Here is a 27,645-nt window from a genome sequence, read left to right on the forward strand (position 1 = left end):
GGCTGGCATCTTTTTCAGAAACTCTTTGCCTATGCCTGTATTCTGAAGTGTTTCCCCTATGTCTTAAACTAAGAGTTCCAGTGTTTCGGTTTTTTTGTATTAATCTCTTTGACTTGTTTTAATTTTGATGCCGCTGAAAGATATGGACCTAGTTGTCATTCTTCTGCATGAGGATATCCAGCACCAATTCTTTCTCTAATTGATTTTTATTCTTTTTCAGTTATGTGTGTGCATGAAGAGATGGGGGTGGTATGTGCAAAGGTGTAGGGTCTTCCTGGAGGCAGAGTTCCATGCAGTTCTGGTTTTACTCTTAACCACTGAGACATTTCTCTAACCCCATTTCTTGAAGAAACTGCCTCATTATCTTGATGCGCTTTATGTCTTTTTCAAATATTGGTGGCTGAGGCTTGGTGAAATTACCTCTGGGTACTCTTGTCCATTGGCCCACATGCCTTATTTTGGTGCCAATACTTTGCCATCTTTGCCTCTCTGTATTATAATTTGAGGTCTGGTTTTACGATACCAGCCACATTTTTTTCTCCTGCTTAGGATTATTTTCACTATTTAATGTCTTCGGCGCTTCCACATAAATTTTAAGTATTTTCCCCCTTTATTTCTATGAATAATGCCAACATTTTGATAGAAATTGTGTTGAGTATGTAGATTGCTTTCCATTAGTACAGCCATTTTCATAATACTGACTCTCTCAGTCCTCAGGCCTTAAAAGTCTTTCTCCCTTCTACAGTTTTCTCTAATTTCTTCCTTCAGAATCTTAAAGTTTTTGTTATAGAGGTTTCACCACCTAGATTTTTTTTTTTTTTTTAGGCTATTGTGAATGTGCTTGTATTCTGATTTCTTTCTCAGCAAGTTCATTATTACTGTATAAAAAAGCTGCTGGCTTTCATATGTTGATTTCTGTGCTGAATAGTTTTATGTCAACTTGACTCAAGCTAATGTCATCTGAGAAGAAGGACTTTCAAATAAGAATGTCTCCAGAAGATCCACCCGGCTGGGCCTTATGCAAGCCTGTAGAGCATTTCTTAATTAGTGATTAGTAGGGGAGGGCCAGCCCATTGTGTGTGGGCCATCCCGGGGCTGAGAATCTCGGTTCTTCAAGACAGCAGGCCTAGGGAGCAAGCCAGTTAATAGCCCCTCCTGAAGCATAGGACCTAGTGTTCAATAGCTTCCTGAACTGGCTGGTTTCATGTGTCAACTTAACACAAGCTAGAGACATCACAGAGAAAATAGCCTCAGCTGAGAAAATGCTTCCATGAGATCCAGATGTAAGGCATTTTCTCAATTAGTGATCAATAGGGCCCAGCCTATTGTGGGTGGTGCCATCCCCCTGCTGGTGGTCCTGGGTTCTATAAGAAAGCAGGCTGAGCAAGCCCCCAGAAGCAAGTGTTCCTCCGTGGCCTCTGCATCAACTACTGCATCCATGTTCCAGCCCTGCTTGAGTTCCCGTCCCAACTTCTTCCTTCAATGATGAACAGCAATACGGAAGAGTAAGCCAAATAAACCCTTTCCTCCCCACCTTGTTTTTTGTTCATGGTGTTTTGTCGAAGAAACAGAAACCCTAACTAAGAGATAGTTCCTGTGTTAGGTATGCCCCTGTGAGTTAGGTAAGTGCTGTATTTGGTAGGTCCTTGTGTTATATAGACTTCTGTGTTAGGTAGGTTTCTGATTTAGGCAGTTCCTTTGTTAGGTACTTCCCTGTGTTATGTAGGCCCCTGAGTGTTATGTATGTTCCTGTGTGTTAGGTAAGTTTTTGTGTGTTAGGTGTGTCACTTTGACACAAGGAAGATTCATCAGAGAGAAAACAGCCTCAGTTGAGGAAATGCCTCCCTTTGGTCCAACTGTAAGGCATTTTCTCAACTAGTGATCGGGGGGGGGGGGGGGAGGGCCCAGCCTATTGTGGATGGTGCCATCCCTGGGCTGGTGGTCCCAGGTTCTATAAGAAAGCAGGCTGAGCGTTGATACACCATGAGATATGCTGCTGCTGGCCATGGGAAGCAAGCCAGCACCAGCACCTCTCCACGGTGTATCAGTTCCTGCCTCAGCTTCCTGCCCTTTCTGGGTTGCTGTCCCGACTTCCTTTGATGATGAGCAGTGGTATGGAAGTGTGAGCTGAGTAAACCCTTTTCTCCCCAAGTCATTTTGGTCATGGTGTTTCAAAACAGCAATAGTAACCCTAACTAAAACAATTTTGAGTCTTGACACTTGGCTAAAAGTATTAGATCTCTTAAAAGGAGAGGTTTGTTTGTTTTTGTATGGTGTTTAACATCTCTTAAGCATACGATCATGCCTTCTACAAATAGAAATACTGATTCTTTCTTTTCCTGTGTGTATGCCTTCACTTCCTTTCCTTGCCCTAGTGTTCTAGAAGTTAAAGCATTAATCAATATTTATTGATTAAAAGGGGAAAAGTAGATATCTTCGTCTTGTTTTTTTTTTATTTTAGAGGAAATACTTGGAGCTTTTAGTATAATATTGTATATTATTGCTATAAGTTTTTCATTTATTAAGGTATTCTTCTATTAATATGTCTTCTGAAATTTTATCATGAAGATATGTTGAAATTTATCAAAGGTCTGGAGAGTGAGTAATGAATTGCTCCAAGAGTGACTTTACTTTCTTGGGAGACACTGTTTCAATCTAGTTGTTCATTACACAGCTGTTTACATCTTATTGATTTTTTAAGTTTCTATAGATCAGATCATGTAGGGCTATTAATTTATCTGTTCCTTTTAGTTTTTCCTTTTTTTTTTTTTTGGAATATGTTTTTAAAGTATTCCCTAATGATACTCTGAATCTCACTGGTGTCCATTCTTATGTTTCTTTTCAAAATCTAGTAATCATTTGGGTCTTCCCTTGGCTGATGTTTGACAATTTTATTTATATTTTCAGAGAGCTCTTTCAGTGATCATTTTGTCCTTTTAGTCTCCATTTCATTAATTTCTACCCTAATGTAATATTTTTCCATTTACAAACTTGGTGTTTGGCTTATTCTTGCCTTTCTACAATGATAAGGTGAAGCATTACATTATCTGTCTGTGTTGTTGCAGTTTGTTATGTAAACATTTATAGTTGTAAGCTTTCTCTTTTGAAATCTCTCTGCTTTATCCCAAAGGCTGTAATTGTTTGTATTTCATTCTAAGAAGCTTTCATTGCCTCCCTGATTTCTCAACAATCAGGAGTATATTGTTTGACCTCCATGTATTGTTATAGCATTACTTGCTATTTATTTCTAGTTTTCTTCCATTGTCATCTAATAATATGAAAGAAATCAGTTTAATTTTTGTGCATTTGTTAAGACTGACTTTTATGGTTTGACTGTGAAATGTGCCAGAACACTTTGGTGTCCCTAGCTGACAGCACTGTTTGGGAAAGGAAATTTTTAGAACCTTTAGGAGACGGAGCCTCATTGCTGTGAGCTACTGGGAACTACCTTGAGGTTTGATGACCTAGCCTTACTTCCTGCTCACCTCTGCTTCCCAAGTGTGGACACAACATGGCTGACCATCCTCCATGCCTTCCCTGCCTGGTGTCATCTACTTGTAGGGTGATGGTGGACTGTAACTCTCTGGATCTGTAAGCCAAAATAAAAGTAAACCCTTTCTCTCTTCAGTCACGTTTGTCAGGATATTTTATCACAGAAATGATAAAGTAACTGAGATCATGTTATGGCCTAAACTGGGTTGTTTAGAGTATTCGGTAGATGTCTCCAAGGTCCATTTGATTTACAGCACAATGAACTCCAAAGTCAGTTGCTTTCTGAATGATCTATCTGGTGATAGTTATTGAATCCCTGATTATTGTCACATCTGGACTCATCCAACCTTTATGTGTGATAGTGCTTGTGTTGCAGAATTAGATGTCAGCGGTTGGTACATACATTTGTAACTGTTACATCTTTTATGGATTATTCTTTCATTATCTCCTCTGACAAATTTTTCCTTCAGGTCTGCTTTGTTTAGTTCTCACCTTCCAGCTTGTCTTTAGTTTCCCTTTTCTTGGAAAACAATTTTCCAACCTTGCGCTCTCAGTTCATCATTATCTATGATACATTTGTTGGTTTTGGTGTTGTCTGTCTGTTTCCAACCAGTTAATCTTCATCTTTTAAGGGGAAAAGTTAAATGCATTTACCTTAGGCTGCTTTTGGGCAGGACTTACTGATTCTTGTAATAATGTCTTTTAAATTGGTGCAAAAACAGTTCTTTCACTTTCCCTTATCCATCACAAAGTTTTTCTGATCTGCTGAAATGATGATTAATTCCTCCCAGGTTTTCATTTGTTGCTTTCTTGTTCTAATGAAATTTATTCTATCTTGGGTGTTTGTTAGTGTCTTCCTCCTCTCTGTGTATAATTTCTTTAAGTTTATTCTGCAGTGTGTTACCACCTTAGTTTTTTGTTTGTTTTTGTGCTTATCTTTGGTCTTTCCTTCCTCATCACTATTAAAAGGCAACTTGCTGGGTATAATAAGCATAGTTGTCAGGGCTGTTTGCTTTCAAGGCTTGAAGTATCTCATTGCGCTTCTCTAGCAGTTAGAGTATCTACCTAGAGGTAAGAGGAACTTGCCTTTGAGGTGAGCTGTCATTTTTCTCTTACAAATTTTAACATTGTTTCTTTGCTCTGTAATCTTTTTTATTTTATCTAGACAAGTCTCTCTATGTTGCCCTGGTTGGTCTGGCACTCTTAAAACAGGCTTGCCTTGAACCCACAAAAAATCTGCCTGCCTCCGTCTCCCAGCCAAGGTCTATGTCTACAGAAATGAAAGTTTGGGGAGAGTCTTCTGAATGATACCACTGACTGAATCATGAAAGTTTCCTGGGGGACCAAATGAGTGACTTTAGAAAAGAGGGAGTTATTTGTTAACTAGATCCTCTTTTGAGGCAAATGAGAAGCATTTGATAATTACAGGTTGGTAATTCAAAGAAGTGGTATTTGGGCATTAATGCATAGTTTTTCTCTCTGTGTCTCTGTCTCTCTCTCCTTCCCTCCTTCTGTCTTTTCCTCTCTCCCTTTTTCTCTCTTGTTTTCCAGGTTTTTGTTGTTGTTGTTTTGTTTTTCCAAGACAGGGTCTATGTAGCTCTGGCTGGGCTGAAACTCAGTATGTAGACCTGCCTCTGCCTCCCAAGTGCTGGGACTAAAGGCATGCACTTTGGTCCCTTATTCCTATAAGGGGCTTATCCTTATTTCTCGTAAGCCTTGGGCCATCTGTATAAACACTGAGCCCAAAGCCAGTAATACTAGGAAAGCAAAATGACAGCGAACTCGGGTAGAAGATTCTGTTGGGAAACCTTAAATTTTTTAATCCGTAGTAACTTCAGACCTTCCACGTGGATCTCTACATATTAACAAAGTTTGCGTCTCTTCCCCCTTCTGTAGATGCGGACCACCCGCAAGGTTTCTGTCTGGCCCGTTGGCCTCGTTGGCGGGCGACGCTACGAACGTCCATTGGTGAAAAATGGCAAAGTTGTTGGCTGGTACACCGGGTGGAGAGAAGACAGGCCTTTTGCCATCGACATGGCAGGTAAGTAGTACACATGGGGCATTTGTTCCTGTGGAATGGGGCTTAGGATGATGCACCTAGAAGAGACCAATTTGCAGAAAACCCTGGATGAACCTCATCCATCAGAAAAAAAATTTTTTTGAATATTCAGCACAAGTTCTTTGATAGTTTCAAGTTGAAGCTGATTTTGGAAGTGGCCAGAAAAATCACCCTTCTCTTATTCTTTTTATCTAACAAGCATTCAAGTATCGGTGTTGGGTTGGGCATGGGAGATTTAGAGGTGACAAAATCATGGCTCTTACCTTTCTGTAGTCTATTATAGAAAACCTTTCGGTACCTCTACTGAGAGGGCTGACTGATGTTTTCAAATATATCATGGTTATTGGTAAAGTTAGTAATGAATTAAACTTGACAAATCACGTTAATATTTTTTTAATTTTTATTAATTACACTTCATTCACTTTGTATCTCCCCATAAGCCCCTCCTTCCTTCCCTTCCCATCCCACCCTCCCTCCCCCCTCTTCATGCATGCCCCTCCCCAAGTCCACTGATAGGGGAAGTCCTCCTCTCCCTCCCTCTAATCCCAGTCCACCAGATCTCATCAGGAGTGGCTGCACTGTCATCTTCTGTGGCCTGGTAAGGCTGCTCCCCCCCTCAGGGGGAGGTGATCAAAGAGCAGGCCAATCAGATTATGTCAGAGGCAGTCCCTCTTCACATTACTATGTAACCCCTTGGACACTAAACTGCCATGGGCTACATCTGTGCAGGGGTTCTAGGTTATCTCCATGCATGGTACTTGGTTGGAGTATGAGTCTCTGGGAAGACCCCTGTGTTCAAATTTCTGGTTCTGTTGCTCTCCCTGTGGAGTTCCTGTCCTCTCTAGATCTTACTATTTCCCACTTCTTACATAAGATTCCATGCACTCTGCCCAACAGTTGGCCATAAGTCTCAGCATCTCATGTTAATATTTTTTAAAAAAAATTTTATTCACTTTGTATCCCAGCTGTAGCCCCCTCCTTTCCTCAATTCCTCCCATCCCTCTTCCCCAGTTCACTGATAGGGGAGGTCCTCTCCCTCCATGTGATCTGACCCCAGCCTATCAGGTCTCATTAGGACTGGCTGAATTGTCTTCCTCTGTGGCCTGGTAAGGCTGCTTCCCCCTCAAGGAGGTGATCAAAGAGCCAGCCACTGAGTTCATGTCAGAAAAAGCCCTTGTTCCCCTTACTGTCGAACCCACTTGGACACTGAGCTGCTATGGGCTACACCTGTGCAGGGGTTCTGGGTTAGATCCATGCATGGTCCTTGGTTGGAATATCAGTCTCAGAAATGACTCCTGGGCCCCAATTTTTTGGTTCTGTTGCTCTCCTTGTGGAGCTCCTGTCCCCTCCAGGTCTTTCTATCTCCCCCTTCTTTCATAAGATTCCCTGCACTCTGCCCAAAGTTTGGCTATAAGTTTCAGCATCTGCAATAATACCCTGTGGGTAGAGTCTTTCAGAGGCCCTCTGTGGTAGGCTCCTGTCTTGTTCCTTGTTTTCACCCTCTTCTGAAATCTATCCCATTTGCCTTGCTGAATGAGAATTTAATATCTTCCCCAAGGTCCTCCTCCTTGCCTAGCTTCTTGAGATGTACAAATTTTAGTATGATTATCCTATATTATATGCCTAATATCCACTTATAAGTGAGTATATACTCTGTGTTTCTTTCTTCTTCTGAGATACCTCACTCAAGATGATCTTTTCTAGTTGCCACCATTTGCTTGCAAATTTCATGTTTTCCTTGCTTTTAATTGCTCAGTAGTATTTCATTGTGTAAATGTACCACTATTACTGTATTCATTCCTCAATTGTGGGACATCTGGGTTGTTTCCAGCTTCTGGCTATTACGAATAAAGCTGCTAGGAACATGATTGAGCAAATGTCCTTGTTGTGTACTAGAGCCTCTTTTGGATATATTCCTAGGAGTGGTATAGCTGGATCTTGAGGTAGCACTACTCCTACTTGTCTGAAAAAGCACCAGATTGATTTCCAAAGTGGTTTTACAAGTTTACATTCCCACCAGCAATGGAGGAAGGTTTGCCTTACTCTACATCCTCTCCAGTATGTGTTGTCACTTGAGCTTTTTATCTTAGCCCTTCTGATGGGTGTGAGGTGAAATCTCAGGGTCATTTTGATTTGCATTTCATGAATGACTAAGGACGTTGAGCATTTCTTTACATGTTTCTCTGCTGTTCTATATTCCTCTATTGAGAATTCTCTGTTTAGCTCTGAACCCATTTTTTAATTGGATTACTTGATTTGTTGTTGTTTAACTTCTTGAGTTCTTTATACATTCCGGATATTAGCCCTCTGTCAGATATAGGGGTTAGTGAAGATCCTTTTCCAGTCTGTAGGCTGTTGTTTTGTTCTGTTAACAGTATCCTTTGCTTTACAGAAGCTTTTCAGTTTCATGAGGTCCCATTTATTGATTGTTGATCTTAGAGCCTGTGCAGTTGGTGTTCTGTTCAGGAAGTGTTATCTCCTGTGCCAGTGAGGTCAAGGCTCTTCCCAACTTTTTCTTCTAACAGATCTAGTGTGTCTAGTTTTATGTTGAGATCTTTGATCCATTTGCAGGGTGATAAATATGGATCTATTTGCATTTTTCTATGTGTAGATATCTGGTTAGACCAGCACCATTTGCTGAAGATGCTATCTTTTTTCCATTGTATGATTTTGGCATCTTTGTCAAAAATCAGGTTTCCATAAGTGTGTGGGTTTATTTCTGGGTCTTCTATTCAATTCTATTGATCCACCAGTCTGTTTCTATGCTAGTACCACAATTTTTATTATTGTTGCTCTATAGTACAGCTTAAGATCAGGGATGGAAATACCTCCAGAAGATCTTTTATTGTAGAGGATTGTTTTAGGGATTCTGGTTTTCTTGTTATTCCATATAAATAACAAGTTGAGAATTTTTCTTTCCAGGTCTGTAAAGAATTGTGTTGGTAATTTGATGGGAATTGCATTGACTCTGTAGATTGCTTTTGGTAAGATGGCCATTTTTACTATGTTAACCCTGCCAAGCCATGAGCATGTGAGATCTTTCTATCTTCTGATCTCTTCTTCTATTTCTTTCTTCAGAGACTTAAAGTTTTTTTCATACAAGTCTTTGAATTGCTTGGTTAGGGTTACACCAAGGTACTTTATGTCCTTTGTGGCTGTTTTGAAGGGTGTTTTCTTCCCTAATTTCTTTCTCAGCCCATTTGTCTTTTGGATACAGGAGGACTACTGATTTTTTTTTTTTTAGTTTGTATCCAGCCATATTGCTGAAGGTGTTTATCAGCTGTAGGAGTTCCCTGGTAGAATTTTTGCGGTCACTCATGTATACTATCAGATCATCCGCAAATAGTGATACCTGACTTTTTCCTTTCTGATTTAAATCCCTTTTATCTTCTTTAATTGTCTTAATGCTCTAGAAGAACTTCCAGAACTATGTTGAAGAGATATGGAGAGAGTGGTCAGCCTTGCCTTGTCCTTGATTTCAGTAGAATTGATATAAGTTTCTCTCCATTTAGTTTGATGTTGGGTATAGGCTTAATGTGTATTGTTTTTACTATGTTTAGGTATGTGCCTTGTATCCCTGATCTCTCCAGGACTTTAAACATGAATGAGTGTTGTATTTAATCAAATGCTTTTTCAGCATCTAAGGAGATTATCGTGTTTTTTTTTTCTTTCAGTTTGTTTAAATAGTAGATTGTGTTGACAGATTTCCATATATTGAACCACCCCTGCATACCTGGAATGATGCCTTCTTGGTCATAGTGGATGATATCTTTGATGTGTTCTTGGATTCAGTTTCCGAGTATTTTGTTGAGTATATTGCATCAATGTTCATAAGGGAAATTCTCTTTCTTTGTTGGGTCTTTGTGAGGGTTAGGTATCAAGGTGACTGTGGCTTCATAGAATGAGTTTGGTAATGTTCCTTCTGTTTTTATGTTTGTGGAATAGTTTGAAGAGTATTGATGTTAGCTCTTCTTTGAAGATCTGGTAGAATTCTGAGCTGAAACCATCTGGCCCTGAGCTCTTTTTGGATGGGAGACTTTTGATGATTGCTTCTATTTCCTTGGGACTATTTAATTTATTTACTTGATCTTGATTCACCTTTGGTAAGTGGAATAAATAAAGAAAATTGCCCATTTCATTTAGATTTTCAAATTTTGGGGTGTATAGGCTTTGAAGTAAGATCTAATGATTGATTGGATTTCCTCAGTGTCTGTTGTTATGTCAGCCTATTCATTTCTGATTTTGTTGATATGGATAGTGTCTCTCTGCCTTTTAGTTTGGCTAACAGTTTGTCTATTTTGTTGATTTTCTCAAAGAATCAGCTCTTGGTTTCATTGACTTTTTGGATTGTTTTGTTTCTAATTTATTGATTTTAGCCCTGAGTTTGATTATTTCCAGCTGTCTACTCCTCTTGGGAGTGTCTGCTTCTTTTTTTCTAGGGATTTCAGGTAAGCTATTAAGTTATTTGTATGAGATGTTTTGAATTTCTTCTTGAAGGCAGTGCTATGAACTTTCCTCTTAGCACTGCTTTCCTTGTGTCCCATAAATCTCTGTTGAGAAGTCAGGTGTGATTCTGGTGGTTTTGCCGTTATATGTTACTTGGCCTTTTTCCCTTGCAGTATTTTAGTTCCTTTCAGTATTTTTTCTTTGTTCTGTATACTTACCATTTTATTATGTGGCAGGAGGATATTCTTTTCTGGTCTAATTTATTAGGTGTTCTGTAGGCCTCTTATATGCTTATAGGACTCTTTTTAAATTGGGGAAATTTTCTTCTATGATTTTGTTGAAAATATTTTCTGGGTCTTGGAGATGGGAATCTTCTTTTTCCTCTATTCCTATTATTCTTAACTCTTGTCTTTTCATGTTGTCTTGGATTTCTTAGATGGTTTGTGTCAGAAATTTTTTAGATTTAACATTTTCTTTGACATTGATTTCTTCCATACTATCTTATACACCTAAGATTATTTTTCTTTCTTTTTTTTTAAGATTATTTTTATTATGTATACAATGTTCTGTCTGCATGTACACCCACACACCAGAAGAGGACATAGATCTCATTATAGATGGTTGTGAGCCACCATGTGGTTGCTGGAAATTGAACTTCTGGAAGAGCAGCCAGTGCTCTTAACCTCGGAGCCATCTCTCCAGCCCCAGATTCTTTCTTTCATCTCTTGTAATCTGTTAGTTATGCTTACCTCTGTAGTTCCTGTTTTAATCTCTAAGTTCTTTCTCTGCATGATTTCCTTCATTTGTGCTTTTCCAGTTCTATCTTCAGATCATGAACCATTTTGTTGATTTCCTTCACCTGTTTGCTTGAACATTCCTCTCTTTTATTTCAGTGATTTAATCATTTCCTCTCTGAACTGCCACAAACTGTTTAGCTGCATCTTCCTGTATTTCTTTACAGATGGCCCTAATCTGTTTGGCTTTATCTTCCTTTATTTCATTTTGTTTCCTCCATTATTCTTTTCATAAGCATAGATGTAAAGGTCGTCTTCTTGAATTTCACTTATGATAAGGTGTCCAGGGCTACTTGGCCCTGGATAACTGGGTTCTGGGGATGCCATATTGCTTTGGCTTTTGTTGGTTATGCTTTTTCAATAGCCTCTGCCCATCTGGCTGTCTCAGGTGTAGACTGTTAGTTTCCGGTGCCTGCTGGAATCCTGGGGTGGGTAGAATCCCCTTGGCAGGAAGATGGTTGTTCCTGAAGCGGCCCTCCTCAGCTTTTTTGGTATGGTCACTGAATGGCTCATGTGTCTCCAGAATTGCAACAGCTCACCTCAGGTGTATGGACCTGTGTGGTAACTGTGGTCATCGGTAGTCAGGAGGGGTGCTCTCCTCTCACCAGGAGAAGTCCTGGAGACAGCTGCCCTGCCACTGTTTTTCTTGCTCTGAATTCAGTGAGCTGCTGCTTCTACTTTTACACTGTGTTTGCTGGGCGCAGCCTTTTTGAAGAACCAGAGAGCCCCACGGTTTGGTCAGTTTACCTAGGGAGATAGGTTACACCTTGGGGACTGATCCTGTGGATCCCAGGTTTTTGTAGGTTTGAAGTTGGAGCTCTGTGTGCCAGTACCCAAGTGGTAATCAGTGCCAGGAGCCTGTGGGAACCCAAGGATTTTTTCCAAGGATTAGCTGGGAGTCCTGAGATCGGACCTGATGTTTCCCTCACCATGGGATTTCCTCCTGACAGGGAAACCCAGTCTATGGTGTTTTGGGGTCCACAGTTCTGTCTGGGATTGTGAGTCTGGCAGTCAGGTGGGTCTCTGGGCTGGCGGCTAAGTGCCTGCCAGAGCCCGGGACCTTTTCCAGGGATTGTCTGGACCTGAGGTCAGTCCTGATTGTTCTCTTCACTGTTTTCTCTGGACTGGAAAACCCAGTCTCTGGTGTTGTGGCACCCACAGTTCAGTCTGGGATGGTGAGCAGAGCACGCAAGCGTGTGGCTCTGGGCTGGCGACCAAGCGCCTGCTGGGACCTGTGAAGTCTTCTGGGGTTTAGCTGGGTGGCCTGAGAAAGGACCCAATTGCTTCCCACACCGTGGGGTTTCCTCTAACCTGGGAAACACAATCAGACCTAGAGTTCAGTCTGTTGGTCGCTGTGTAGTCAGTGCTGTCCTGCTCTTCTGACATAGTGTCCTCTTTGTGCCGCCATCTTGGATCTCCTCCCCCATCATGTTAATATTTACTGATAAAATTTAGTCATATATTAGTGGTTTATTGATATATTAGATAGCTGAAGCATAATATTGGGTTCTGGTTTCCTACACATGCATTACCTTTTGTATAGAACTATGTTTTAAAGTTTTTATTTCCTGACCAACCAAGTGAATTGAATTAGAGCTGTGGTAGACCACAAGTTTTCAAATACTGCTTTATCATGAAGGGACCCATTTTCTGTGGGTTATAGAAAGTGGTGCTCTTGATTACTGTGCAAGGATGGGGCTTGAAACATGAGGGCTAGAGGGAAGATGATCGCTGCCATCCGTCACTGACAAGATGGAGAGAAAGGTTTCAGGATTGACCACATCCATCACTTGCACTGTTTTGTCAGCCTGGGCTCTCCCAGTTCTTTCAGTACACATTTTCCAACTACAGTCAGAGCCTCTGCTCAAAATTATGATGGCATGAGTACTGTGTGCTAAACTGGTCTTGCCATCTTTACTCTTATGCTGTAATTTTTGAGGGAATAAGACTGTAAAGAAGAATACTAGAAGTTGAGGATAAAACTCTCACAAATAACTGTATGGTGCATCTGTCACAATGCATCATGGGAAAAGGCAAATTATTTTTGGTCCAGATTTTACATGCTACAAAAGAACCTAAACTTAAGGATATCTGTTGTGGTCTCTGGCATTTTGGCTAATCTACATCCCTTGTCCCTGCCTCATGGTGCAGATCCACTCTCCATGGGTTTTTGTCCTTAAAGTCCCAGAGCTATGCTGACACTTCAGCTAAAGCATTTACCTGGAACTGCTGACAGGCACATGAGCTGTGCTTGTAAGAACCTGTGGTTTTCCTCATGCTTGGGGGCTGTCTCCCACCAGCCCACAAAGTCAGGAGGGGCACAAGATGAGAAACGGGGCCTGGAAAGTCTGGCAAGCCCTGTACAGGGATCACACAACCCAAGGTCCACTGCAGAGAGGTAGTTCAACTTTAATCCCAGAGAACAAAGACGATACACCCCTTGGGGAGTAGGTGGGAGCTTCGGGGATAGCTGCGCATAATTGGTTGGAACTAGGCACTTGACAGATGCTTGACTCCTATCATAGGAGCAGAAATACAATACTGAATTATCCTAAAGGCGCAGGGAGGGGGGAGCTATCAGGGAGCTGTGTCAAAGGCCATATATCAAACGTGGTTAGGGGTGTCTGTGTCTCAAGACACTCTCCAGATGAAGTCAGGCAGAGAGCAAGAGGCCCTGCTGAGGGTCCTACACCTTAACCACTGGGCTCAGAAGGGCTGTTCAGACTGCGTGGACGGCAACCTCAAACAGCAGGGCCATTCCAACAAGAGCCCAAGGATTCTTTTTGTTTAATAAAAACTTTTTGAGTTTGTTTTTTCGATAAAAACTTTGAGAACTTCATCTACATTGTTCTCAACCTTTTTTTTTTTGCCCTGCTAGCTTCTCCAATGCCCCCCAGCCCATGACCTCTTTATTACTGTTACATGTACATACATATGTGTATATGTACAGACATGTTTGTACAACCTACTGAGTCAATTTACCATTGCTCATATGTACATGTGTCCTGGGCTGAGCACTTGGGATTGGACACCTACACAGAAGCTTGTCCCTAGAGGAAACTAATTCCCCCTCTCTCAGCATCCATTGGCTGCCTGTAGCTCTTCCTCTTGGGGCGGGGCCACGTGGAATTCTTCTGTTCACATTTGCATGTCGACTGGTGTTATTATGTCTGCCTTGTTCAGACAACTATACTGTTGAGAGTTCACAAGTCCATTTCTCCTGTCATGTCCAGGGGACGCTTAACAGCAAGCACCCCCTTCTTCTGCGATTTTCTCTCAGGTGTAGGGTTGCACTGCAGCTATATCATTTGGGCTTGGGTATCCCACGGTCAGTTATCTGATCCTGGGGATTCATAAAGGAGGCCTGTCCCATCCAGTCTCATCCATCACTCTGAAAATGCAAGTTGGGAAAGTTGAACATCATTTTTTGCCTATGCTGTAAGCTAGAGCAGAAAATGCGGAAAAGACACAAAGGGTCCTTCTGGTTTTCTGGGCCGCAGTGTCCTCCTGTGGTGGGAGAGGCAGCTGCATGGGAGAACCACTGATTGCCTGCTCCAAGAGTCACACCTCAGTAAGCACGGGGAGAGGCTAAGCGCTGGACATCCAGGTGAGGATCCCTGACTGAGGGAGACAGGAGACAGGAGAATAAAGGGCCAGCTAACAGACCTTCAGTCCTGAACTTCCCTGCGCTTGTTTCAGGGCCATTACCCAGACAGCTTTCAGGCCGCATGCACAGGGTCAAGGTGAGAGCAGCTTGGATAATTGCTGGGATATGTGTCCAAACTGATAATTCTGAAATTCAAGGAAGACCTATGGGTTTGTGCCCTGGGGGCTTGTTGCAAGCCCCCTGAGGTATCTCACTGCTAAGTTTTATAGAAATCTCTTCCCTGTGAGAGACTTTTCTGCCCATTTCAGTACATTTTCAAATCACAATAAAACATGCATATTCTAACAGAGTACGATCTAGTTGTTTTCTTGGTATTTTTTACCATGTTGCCGTCAAGAAAATGTCATTTGCCCCATGAATTTTTGCATCTTAGTTTTCAATAAGTTATTGATATTTCTGGAGTCCCAGAAATGCCAGTGATCTGTCTGCCCTCATTCTGAGGCTTCAAAATGCTCGTTTTGATTTAAAGTTCTCTTGTGACATCTCCATAGGAATCGGGAGCTGAGCTCTCAGGCCCTTAGGTCCATATGTCCTTCCTCATTTTCACATTAGCGTGGAGAAGAAAGGAGAAGGAGATGGAGGGAAAAGGAGAGGGAGCGAGAAAACAAATGAATGAGTGAATGAATGACTATGAGAATGAATCAATGAATGTGTGTGAATGAGGATCTCTGGAGTGAGAGGAGGAAGCCAGAGGCTTCGACTGCAGGGCCTTATGTCCAAGGGCTCTGTGGCACTTGAATGTGAGAACTGCATGTATTGGAGTTCAGGCCTCTCTAGTGTTTATCAAGCTGATGAAGACATGAAACACACAGCAGCTGTGAACTGCGTGGCTTTGAGGTTTTGAGCGTGCTAAGACGCAGTCCTCAGGGCGCAGCCACAGTGCCCACCACTGACGTTCCTATGAATATCAGATGTGAGACAGAGAGGCTTCTGCCTCGCATCCTGTGTATAGCACCCAGACTTTCTTTTTGTTGTCATTGGGCTTCCCTGATGCCGAAAAATCAGACAGCACAGGACACTGCTCTGGGGGCGCATGTTAATGACAGGAGCGAGAATTGGATTTGTTCCTCCTTAAGTTAACATCCCTCTGAGCTGGAGAGAAGGCGTTGCAGGCAGCCCTGCCAGGGCTTGCTGTTGGCTCCGGGCGTCCACTGCTCTGCCAAGCCAAGAGGAGACCCTGGAGTGTTCGTACAGGGCTGTGCCTCGGGCTTCTGTTCCCAGAATAACTCCGGCATCTGACAAGTGACTCAAAGAGGCAGTCCACGCAGCGTTTTCAGCCCTGCTTTGTGGGCAGGGAATTACTTTCAAGTGACAGTCTCATTCCGGCCGCTTCCACAGAGATGTCAGTAACAAACATCGCTTGAAAGAGCTGAGCTGAAGGTAATTTAAAGCCTAGCCAGGGGTCCAGATTTGCTTAAAATCAGGACTTAATGCCTAGATCCTTGCATAGAATTCTTTTTTATTCACGTGCTTGTTGTTTATATTTCTTTTTGTATGTTAAAATGTTTTCAGAAAATATATTTTGATCATGTTCATGTTGAAATCTTAATGCTTACATATACAGTAGATATTAATTCCAGGAGGCCATAAGCAGAGCATTGTGCCCAGTCAATAATGACACACATAATCCCTGGGTGAGTGTCTGGCATGCAGTGGACACTCTATTCTCGTAAAAAATAAATAAATAAATAAAATAAATAAAGAAAAGAAGATCGAACTGAGAATGCCATGGTTCTGGCTCTAATCAGCTAAAGTCGGTGCATATTCCCATAAATTTGAGGATTTCAGATGGATACAAGCCATGCTGTGGGGATTCTCAGGCCAAGTATGGCTTCTGAGTCTGTTCTGTTCATACACAAAAACAGAGGTCCATTAGGTGATCTCCCAGGTCCGCTTTTTGTGTTAGCTGTTTCATGGCTGACACAAATGAAATGTGATCACAGTATTTCTCTCTCACATGTGGCCTGCCAGGAATGTCTTCCTCGATGCCTGCAGTTCTCCGAATTCCCTTCCTGGAGTCCAGGGGTCCATGAGCATGTGGAAGCCACGAGGAAGAGGGAGAATAGAGCTGCCTGGGATTCTATCCTGGGAAATGGATAGAATGATAGGGCCACGGTGGAAAAACCAGAAAGATGACTGCACTGAACCTGCGGGGAATTCCTAGCCCCTGACCCTGAGCCGGCAGGGAGGGTAGAGATCATGATGATAGCACGTTTAGGGTTAAGCTTAGTGTACACAGCACTCCTGATGGGTCAATTCCGGACAGATTTGGCAGAAGCGGTGGCTCTCGATAGTCACCTTACCCTTCCAGCCCAGAGCAAATAGGGTCTGTTCTCAGAGGGGTACATTTTGGGATGTGAGTCACTCTTAGGTGAAAGGCGACTGAGGTCAGATTGCGGATGGGTTAGTGGAGAATCCGAAGTGTCTCAAATAGGTGACTCACGTAATTAGAGATTTGTCTGCAGGCACCGTGGAATGGTGGCCGCAGCTGGGGGCTCCTCAGCTATCTGGGCAGAGGGAGATGTGTCCACGGTGGGAGGCAGGAGGTGAAAGGTGGCCTTAAATGTCACAGCCATCAGGGGCATAACTCTCAAAGAGCCACTTCATGTCATGTCCATAAATCAGCAGACATTTAGATCGTAACGCCTTTTCTGTGGTGGGAAGCGGTGTTAACTAGCATGTTAAACTGAAGCGTGATTTCATTTTAACTGATGTGGTTTGTATTATCCTTTGAGTTGTAACTTTGTTTTGTTTGAGGTGGGTTTTCTCTGTGTAGCCTTCGCTGTCCTGGAACTTGCTCTGTAGACCAGGCCTCAAACTCATAGAGATCCAACTTCCTCTGCTGGGCTTAAAGGTGTACACCACCACCATCTGGCTTGAATTATGATTTATATTTACGAAATATGGTAATCTTGGTTAGTTACAACTGCCTGTTAGCCAGAATACCAATGTGTAAGATCAGGAGTGTCCACAGTAGTGTGTGTCGGGGGTTGCCAATTACCTAAAATGCTGAAAAGTTTTATGTAAATAACACCGTCGCCTGAGAGGCGGGAGCCTCAACTGAGAAAATGCCTCTGTAGTGTCAGGCTGTATGCAGTCCTGGGCATTTTCTTAATTGATTCCTGGGGGTGGGCCCAGACCGTTGTGGGTGGAGCCATCCCTGGGCAGGTGGTCCTGGGTTCTGTAAGAAAGCAGCCTGAGCAAGCTGTGATGAGCAAGCCAGTAAGCAGCACCCCTCCGTGGCCTCTGCATCAGCTCCTGCCTCCAGGTTCCTGCCTCGCTTGAGTTCCTATCCTGACTTCCTTCACTAATGAACAGCAAAATGGAAGTGTAAGTCCAATAAACCCTTTTCTCCCCAGTTTGCCTTTTGGTCATGGTGTTTAGTCACAGCAATAGAAGCTCTGACTAAGATCCCCGAGGATGCATTGTGGATATGCTGTCCTGATGGAGGGTTGTGGAGTCTGGAATGACTGGCGATGAAGAAGTCAGCCATAGTGCCTGCCCAGGCTTCGTGCACCACCGCGTAACCCTTTACTGTCTGTGGCCCAGGCTCTACCCCAGAGCAGGAGCAGACACAATTCTTCAGGAATGCCAACTGCATTCCTGCTGGCCCATTGCTCCCAGGCATTCACAGGCCAACTTTGCCTCCACGGGCAGAACCCTGCCTGCCTGCCACCCTCTGTCCTACCAGCCTTGCCCCCTCTGCTGGATCTTGGGGTCCTTCCTATTTCCTTTAGTCCCATCCCCACAGCCCGACTTCACCTCCCAGCCCCGTTGATGCTGCCACCTCAGTGCTGATGCTCTCCTCAGTCCCACCCTGTTCGTCCATCTGAACCCTGCATCCATCCAGCTTCCCAGAGAGCCTTTACGGTGGCCCTACATTAAGCTAGCAGAGTCCCCATGGTAACCTGCCTACGGCTATGCTGCTCAGCTCCTGTACGCCACCACCTGGTGACAGCTGCTCTCTGTGACTGAAACTCCTCCGTTGCCTTCCCATGGGTAGGCATCACTATGCATCTGGGTGCTCACGATCAGGGAAGTCTCTCTGGTACAGCTGTGAGGGGGCAGGGTAAGGCAGTGGGGGGGGGGGCGATCCACAAGACAATGGGCAGGGAGCAGATTCCAGAGTGCCAGCTGCTCTGTTTATATAGTAGAGTACCCCTTGAGGCATCAATATAATAAGTCGTTTGTTCAGAACTAAGAATACAGAAAACCTATGTTTTCCTTAGGTCTTTTGAAATCCAGCCAACTCAATAATTACGTTACTTGCTGAGCATTTAGCAGGCAGTCTAAGGTCCTTTTTTCCCACTTGACTCACTCAACATCTTTCTAGTTCCATCTTCCTCATTTCAACATACAGACCTAATACTAGATGTGATCAGTAACTTGTTTGGGGATTAAGTGATTAAGAGCTGGGAATCACTTATGCCTTTGTGGCTACAGAGGCTGGCTTCCCGCTTGCTTCAAATCCCACCTCTCTACTTACAGCCACGGGACCCCTGTCTTTGCTTTCCGAGCCTCCATTTTCTTTCTCTGCTCTGAAATTCTTCTTAAGACGTAGCATACGAGTGCCCAGCAGAACACCGATGAGGGTGACGTGGAGGCCAACCAATTCGTTGATGAGCTTTGACTGGGATAGAGCTCTGACTGTTTCAGCAGTGAGATCCATGCAGGCAGCTGTGGAGGAGTGGATCACTGACTCCTAATGTCGCTTGGCCACGGTCAAGATTTAACCCAGAAACCTGTGTGTCTCCTGGTCTATGGGCGAGGGTCATAGCACCTGCCCTCTGGGTGGTGGTGCGTTCAGATGAGACCGTGCAGGTGTGCCTGCTGTTGTGTGTGTCAGGCTCTACAGCTGCATTGGGCCATTCCAGTTCAGTCCAATGTTGGTAACTTCAGAGCACACAAACCGCTTTGGATTGCATGGACCTCCTCTCTCTGCCAGCTGGTGGGTCCTTGCTGATTATCATTCTGTGAGCTGGTTCAGCATCCAGGCTGGCACATTGAGATAAATGTTGGCCCTCGCTTTACATTAAACACCCCAAGAAGAGAGTGATCAATAAGAGAACAGAACCATAAAAGATCATTAAAGAGAGTTGTTCAGAAGCAGGTGTGTATTCATTTTTATAAGTTCCCAGCTGAGAAAACCAAGCTGAAGCGCCCAGGCTTGCAAAAGCAGAGGCCATTTGTAACCTTTAGATCTGTAAGGCATTTGTCTAGCTCGGAAGGACATTTTCCTGCCGCCAGCTGCCGCCATGAATGGCCTGTGGAACGCAGGCGTGCATTTGGTTGCTGGATGTGCTGGTGACCTGCCTCTTTCCTGCTTGAGCCACATGAGGGTGTGTGGTTCTAGTTCCATCACCCTCATCTCCAGAGAACATCTGCAGATACAACTCAGGTCTCAAAAGTTTCCTCAGGCAAGTGATTAGAATTAAGACTGTTGTTCTGTCTGGTTAAACCAAGGGCTGGCATGGGTGCCAGTTTTTCTTTGGCACACGGCTTGGTTGCTGTGGCGACCAAACTTCTGCGCACTGGCTTCAGAAGCTAACCTTAAGCAGCGCTCTCTCCAGACTCCCCAAGCGGCCAGAACCGCCCCACCCCAGACACCTCAAATGCTGTAACCACCACCAACCCCAGTGTCAGCCATCCCTGCCCTTTGTCATCAGATGGGCAAGTCATCAAGAAGGGTGTGCAGAATCTTCAGTCCCAGTGTAGAATGTCCCTATGCCTTCCTGTGTTTGCCAGCCAGTTTCCGGTCCGCATGCAAGGCTCGTTAACGTGCAGCGATGGCTTTCTTTAGATCTTTCCTGATCCTCCACCCGATGCAGACCTGTTCTCCCGGAGTCTTATACTTATTCATATGTCCACAAGGTGGCGCCTGTGTCACTGTTCTCCTGACCAGTCTCTGCTCCGGTGTGATGCTCTATCCCTGGAAGTAGCAGTTGAAGTGTTTGCTGAATTTACCAATTTTGACTCTTCTCTTTTCTCCACTCTAAGGATTTTATCAAAATGGAAAGTTAATGCCCTGTTATTGTTTCTGAGACATCAGTGCCGTTGTATCCTAACAGGGAAAGTTAAAAGGGAAAGACACTGAGCTGGACCACACGGCCCAATGAGGAGGGTCTGCTCCACGGGTGCCCATTTGGGCTCCCCATCAAAATTACCAAGACACCCACCTCTGATTGGGTGGAGGAGGGGCCTGGTGCTGGGGGAGGGGCTCGTGTGTGTATCCTGTTGTCTTGAGGTAGTAATAGGATGTCGCCAGGGACAAGGACAGCCAGGTGGATGTCCAGGAGCTATAACCACGTCTCTCCTGTGCTTCATAACTTCTTCTGGGGGGTCCCAGCCCCAACTGACCCTGCACAGGCAGGATGGGCTCATTACCAAGCCTGAGGTGAACAGCAGGGCAATTTCTACAAAGCTCTCTTTATCGGACCAGCAAAAGGAGAGGCACAGAAGAAGAGCAATTTTTACCCTGGTGACTGAAAAGCGCAGCCGACAGCATAAGTAGAGATGTCCTGTCTTCATTGAGAATACAAGTGGGTCTATTGGAAATAGCTGTGATTTTTATTGACACAGGCTTATGCATATTTATGGGGTAAAGTGTGACAGTTTGGTACACAAGTGCATCACATCCAAGTCAGGAACTAGCGTATGTGTCCCTCGGACGATCATTTGTGGTGGGGTGCGATGTTTGGACAAGGTGACCCCCATAGTCTCGGGCATTAGAATGTTTGGGCCTCAGCTCGTGGCACTGTTTAGGGAGGGATAGGAGGCACGGCTTCAGTCTGAGGAAGCGTGTCACTGGGGGCACGCTTTGAAGTGTCAAAACCACAAGCCATTCCCAGTAATGTGCTCCTGTGCGGGTGGAGATTCGAACTCCCAGCTGTTCTGTTGCATGTCTACACCTGCTTCTGTAATACCCCGCCATGATGGATTCTAACCCGCTTGAACCATAAGCCAGCAGCTCTGATGAACCAGCACTTAGAGACCAGGCAAGGATGCTCTCGTCACCACACCATCCCATCCCGAGGCCTCTCCACACCAGCCAAGAGGTGGGGCAGCCCGTGAGTCAAAAGCAGGAAAACCGAACACTCCCAAGTGAGGCGGCCAGGAGCACAGTGGCTCTAGGCATGCAGGGCTCTGAGGAGGTGGCTCTTTACACAAGAGTGGACGCAATGCTCCCACTGGGAATTCCACAGGAAGGCAGCCCACAGACAGAGAAAGCCTCAGGAGATGGAGATGCTTAGTACAAATCCAACAGGTTCAGTAAGAGTTCATGGCCAGAAAATAAAATAGATGTGTGTGAGGTGAGAATCGAGAGAGAAATCGGAGACCTTTTCCTATAACGCTCGAGTTCTGAGTGGCTCAGCGCCCTGTTTGAATTTGAACTCTGTCCCCTCTAGGAGGGAGACACTGGAAAGCCCACTTCCCTTGCCAGAATTTCTGTCTTGCCACCACACTGGGTCCTGTTCCCGGCTGCCACCCTTTACCTGGACCAGGAGTTACCTTTGGACTCACTCAACAGCTTCTGTTTTTGTCCCAGTGACACGAGCTCACCCAGCAGGTTCCCACTCAACACTTCAGTGCCTTCCCTTCACTCCCAAGTAATGCAGGGCCCATTTTCCCCACACGAGACCACAGGCCTTCATACATACCATCCTACCAGGAATGGATTTTCCGCCTTCTCCTCCAGATAGCACCTTTATGGCTCCTGAGACCTGCCAGCCACCCTCAGATGTCCTCACCAGTGCTATGTGAGAACATCTGTGAATATAATGTATGATTACAGCCGAGACTGACATTGATCAGCCTCCTCCCCCATCCTAGAACTTTGCCTGGTATGTATGCTTTTTTGCTCAGCAAATGAACAAATCCCGAGTTTAAAACCATTGTGCTGAGATTTTAAAAGCAAGAATATCTAGGGTTGTACCAGGGAAGCCTTGTGTAAATGTATCTTTTATTCACCTGATGTGATTGTCATCTTGAAGATTAGCTGCCTCCGTCTGCTAGCCTAGGCCTAGTCCTAGAAGCTTCTAGCCTCTGTAAATCTATAGGCCTAAAATATTGTTAGCCTCTGAGACTTACTACTAAATAAGCTCACCCTTTCTAGCTCTTTCTGAACTCTGACTGGCTGGTTCAACTCAGCTGTTCTGACTCAAAACGAACTCTAGCAATCTCTTCTAATCATCTGGCTCCTTTTCATTCTCTGGCTCGTTCTGCCTTTACTTGTGTCTACCTTGTTCTCTCTTCAACCTCTCTCTGTAAAACTCTCCTGGTAAAAACTGCCTCTGAATTCCACAAGCTCAACTGCCGCTGACTCAACTCCACTGCACTGCCTTTCAACTTACTGACTCATCCAAAGTGCCTGAACAGAACTGACTAGAACTCAGGTATCTGCATGCCTCTGTCTCCTGGGGGCTGGGATTAAAGGCAAGTGCTACCCCTCTTGGACCTAAGCTTTACTTTACCTGAAGCTTGCTCTATACAAGGCTGGCCTTGAACTCAGAGATCTCCTTGCCTCTGTCTCCTTGGATTAAAGGCCTGCTCTAAGCAGTCCTACTTCTGTGCTGGAAGGAAATCATACTGCTGTTAGATTTCTGAGACACTCATACAGGTAATACAGATTGATGGGAGAGATACCCAGAGTTCTGAAGGGAAAATGGACACTAGGCATTTGTATCGAGTGATATTTTACTTTCTCAGAGAAAAATTAGCAAAAGTACAGTGGCCAAAGTCAATTAGAACTAAAAAGAAAAGAAAAAAAAGAAGTAGTAGCTTGTCTTAGGGTTCTATTGCTGTGAAAAGACAGTATGTCCACAGCAACTCTTTAGAAGGAAGGCGTGTAATGGGGCTGGCTTACCTTTCAGAGGTTTAGTCCATTATCATTGTGGCAGGAAGCATGGTGGCATGCAGGCAGACATGGTACTAAAGTGATAGCTGAGAGTTCTGTATCCATTTGGGCAGGCAGAAGAAAGAGACCATGAACCACTATGCCTGGCTTGAGCTTCTGAAACCTCAAAGCCCATCGCCCAGTGACATACTTCCTCCAGCAAGACCACACCTACTCCAACAGGCCACACCTCTAAGCACGCCCCTTCCTGTGTCTATGGGGGCCATTTTCATTCAAACCACTACCTGGTTAAACCAGGCTGGTAGGCTCCAGGAACTGACTGGATCATGAAGACTCTGACCTCTGCTGTACATTAATCTCAGATGGATTCATAACATGATGACTGTGAGGGGCCAGAGAGACTAGAAGGCAGGATCTAGGCAAAGGGACCGGACCCCTGGGCATGCCCCCTGGGGGAATGTCTTATCCTTGGCTCCTTCCTCTTTACTCTCTCTGCTTTACACCCTCCACACACATGCATTGCCATGATGGTCAGGCTCAGAGGACCAAGCAAGCATGGGTAGGGCCTTCAGCAACTGAAAGAAAGCCGAGGAAAACCCCTCTTTAAGTAGTTTCTCTTGCGTATTCTTGTCAGAGCTGCAAAAACAAAACCAACAAACAAAACCCTAACATTTGGAATCCAGAAAGGGAAAAGATGTGAAAATAAAAGTTTTAGATTAAAAATTGAGCATGTTTAATAACACCTGGTGTGGGGGAGCCGAAGGCGGTAAATACGGTCGTGTAAGCTCCTTTAGGCAGGCAGTGTAGATTAGAGGACTGTAGATGAGATAGTTAAATTTGTGATAAGAAAGAAATGTCAACTCTTTCTGCCCTAAACAGTTAAAATATAGTAAGGGTTTTATAATGCCCTACAGTAGATTAAAAGACATATGTTTTATATTATTAGAGAAAGGGGAAAAAAAGTCAAAGTTATATAAAGGATAAGTTTTATAATAAGATTAGTTTAACGGAAAAGGGGGAAGGAGGGTGGGACCAGGATGAGAGGAGGCAAGGGGCTACTATCAGGATATAAAGTGATGAATAATTTTTTTTAATTAAAAGATTAAAGACAAAACAAAGCATAGTCGCAATAAATGCGAAAAGGCGGAGTTACTTTAAGGTCAAGTGCAGCAACAAAAACTGTTCTTTCTAAGATTATTTTTATTTTAAATTATGAATATGTCTATATTCATAATTTATGAATATGTATGGTCATGTGCACTTGCGTGCAGCTGACCTTGGGAGGCCAGAGGCATCGGGTTTCCTCAGGAGCTGGAATTACTGGCGATTGTGAGCTGGGTAACACAGGGGCTAGAACCCAAACTTGAGTCCTCTGTGTAAGCAGCACATCTCTTAAGCACCGAGCCATCTCTCCAGCCCCAGGCCTTGTTCTTCTAAAACGGCACGCTTATAAAAGGATCACTGAGGGTTGATGGTCACTACTCGAGCACTGGGATGAGTACCCATCTCAAGGGAAGGTAGAGGGTGGCAGAGCAGGGCACACAACAGTCTCCTGTGGCTTCCATATGCGCAGAGGTGCACACATCTCATCCATCATATACACACAGTCCATTAAAAAACTGGTACAAGTTCAAAATGAGTTCTCAGGATTAGTAAATAGCAAACTAGATGGTAATGCCGACGAAGGGGTCGGGGGTAGTAGTTAAGGAGCCAATGGGGGCAGGGCTGAAGAAGCATCCAGTAGGCATCCGGAGCTCTACCTCAGCTGGTCCAGAGAAGACCATGGGGCCCAAAGGCCTCGAGTGCTCATAGAAGGGAAGGATGGAGAGTGTCTGCCTGTGCTGAAGGCATTGCCTCTGTGGTCTTGGGGAGGGAGTCTTCTCTTCTCTTCTCACAGTAAAGAGAATCACGGTGTCAAGAGCGGGGCGGGGAGGTTGTTTTGAGGCTCAGGCAGAAATGGAGAACTGTAGATGTTCTTACAGAGAAATGCCTTGAGGAGGCTTCTGGCATTAATGTCGACCCTCCTTTGGCTGGAAGTCTTCCTGCTGCGCCAGGTTAAGATAAAGAAGGGTTTGAGCTGTGGTATTTTGCACGCAGTAACTTCGAGACTGTCAGGGACCTCCTTAAAGAGGAGGAGAAAAGTGTCTTCACAGAGCAAAATGCAAGTGGACCTACATGCTCAAGACTGGGGACAAGGGACAAGCCCGTGGGAAATGCTGAGGGGGAGCCCTGGACCTGCCTGACTAGGAGTGAGGTCTGTCTGTGTTGCTCCTTTTCCTAGTGAGTGATAACAAGTCTAAGATGGCTTCCAGATCTGTGCAAGTCCTGCAGCCAGCTCTTTATCACAGTGTGTGCCATGCCTTTGCTAGACACCCCGGTCCGTGTGCTCCCACCTGGCCACCTGGTGCAGCTGCCACCCACCCACTTCCCTACCACCTGCCGGCTCCGTGTTGTGTGACCACGGGGCTTTCCCTGAAGCCGATTAGCAGCTAGCAAGTGGCTAGTACCTGCTGCAGAGCAGGAAAAGGTCCTAGGAACCGCAGTGTGCACTGGGTATCTAAAAGCCTTGTCGCGCTCATTACAGTTGCCCAAGCTAGTATTTGGCCTCATCTCCCTGCTGCTTCTTCGTGGATGGTGAAGGCTCTGATTGCTTCAAGATCTGCCTTAGATTTCCCTCTCTAGAGACCCCCATCACACACTTGTATCTCCTCGTTCTGTGCCCACGGGCTTTGCATGGACTTCTTGGTCTTGATTTTCTTTGATTTTCTTGATTTTCTTTTCTTTTTTCTTTGATTACCTGGACTAGGAGCTGCCACAGAGGCAGGGCTGCATCTCACACAGTATTGACAGGCAAACAATGCATTTCTAGAGGCTCCTTGTTTAGCACTTGCTCTGGCTAAGGGTAACCTTGAACTCTTGGTCCTCCTGTCTCCACCTCCCAAGTGCTGAGGTTAGAGGGGTGTGCCACCATACCTGTGCAGGTTTTCTGGAATGAGTGAGTGGTGACCCAGTGAAACTGAAAAGTGAAAGATGGTGTTATTTGGTAAAATCTTGGAAATGAGTTCTTTAGAGCTAGCCTGAGGGTAAGAGAGGCCTTTTTTTCAGCGCTACATGCTTTATCTAATCAAGAGCGCAATAACCATCTCCATTTTACATTTGAAGAGAATGAGGCACAGCATACTGACTGCTTCCCCAAGTTACTTCAAGGGGCAGAGGAGAGATTTGAACCCAGGAGCACTGGATTAAAAGTCTTCCCAAAGTGACTATCCTATACCACCCTAGTGTACTAAACTAGGTCATTTGGAAACTTCTTGAAGTTTAAAATCAGAAACCAATGAGACTCCCAACGAGACTCCCACTGAGCAGTAGAAAATGATACATGTGACAGCTTTGTTACCGAACCCCTCAAGAAACTAGGAGTGGTTTCACTGCTGTTACCCAGGTTTGAACTTAGACAAAAGTTCCTTTTTGTCTTTTTTTTTTCCTGCTCTATTTTTCTGGGTTGCATTAGACTGGTTTAGTGTGACCCATTTAATAATACCATGGAGAAATGTAAATCTCTAATTTCTCTCAACTGAAATGTACAGTTTGCCTTTGCTGACAGTTAAGAATAACAAGAAAGCCCCGAGAGAATGAAACAGTAGCACTGATTTGTGCACCCATTGGTTCTGCCCTTCGCAGGATGGCGCAGGTTCTGCTCCCATTGGTCTCTGAACCAGTGAAGTCCCTTCCCCTCTACACTTCAAAGGCGTTCCTGCTCAGAAAACACGGGCGGGCATTTCCAGAATTCAGTTAATTAAGGCTCCGTAATTGACACTGGGCTCTCAGGACCACGCTTCCCATCCACGCTCGTCCTGAGAGTTGCCGTAGAAGGTGGTGTTTTTGATGTCCTCAGACTAGAGATGGAAATGAGTTGTCTATAAGAAGCACTTCTTAGAAGTACAGCAGTTCCTCCTCCCCCTCCCCCCAGAGAACAATGACTGCTAAGTGCTTTTTGAGGAGTTTTCAGAAACTCAACAGTAATTAAGGGCACAAACTGGGGGACCAGGGGGAGTGCCCTGAAGCAAGCAAAGTCCCACTCAGGATTCTAGAGCAGATAAATGGACCTCTGCAAGCACGCTGAGGCTCCCTGTGCCTCTTCATTCCTCCTCAGCAGAAGAAAAGGACTCTAATATGGATGAGAAACGAATATGCCAGCAGTTCTGTTTGCTCACCAGGCATGTCAAACCAGAAAGGAGCCTTTGTCATGGCCTGTCTTTGTCATGCAGTCATGTGTGAATGGTTAGGCTTAGAACCATGGAAACCTACCAAACATGCAGAGGTTCTTGCTTGC

At 44.5% G+C, this 27,645-nt stretch overlaps 1 protein-coding gene across 1 annotated transcript in view; it reads left to right on the top strand.

Moving 5' to 3' along the window:
• The window catches only part of B3gat2 (beta-1,3-glucuronyltransferase 2), an 87,440-nt gene that overhangs the window by 47,401 nt on the left and 12,394 nt on the right, over positions 1-27,645 (top strand). Inside the window, exon 2 of the mRNA XM_021649117.2 lies at positions 5,389-5,533. Within this exon, the coding sequence (XP_021504792.1) occupies positions 5,389-5,533 (145 nt within the window). The remainder of the gene's footprint in view (positions 1-5,388; positions 5,534-27,645) is intronic.

The sequence above is a fragment of the Meriones unguiculatus genome, chromosome 16 (assembly GCF_030254825.1).
Source record: "Meriones unguiculatus strain TT.TT164.6M chromosome 16, Bangor_MerUng_6.1, whole genome shotgun sequence".
Classification (NCBI taxonomy): Eukaryota; Metazoa; Chordata; class Mammalia; order Rodentia; family Muridae; genus Meriones; species Meriones unguiculatus.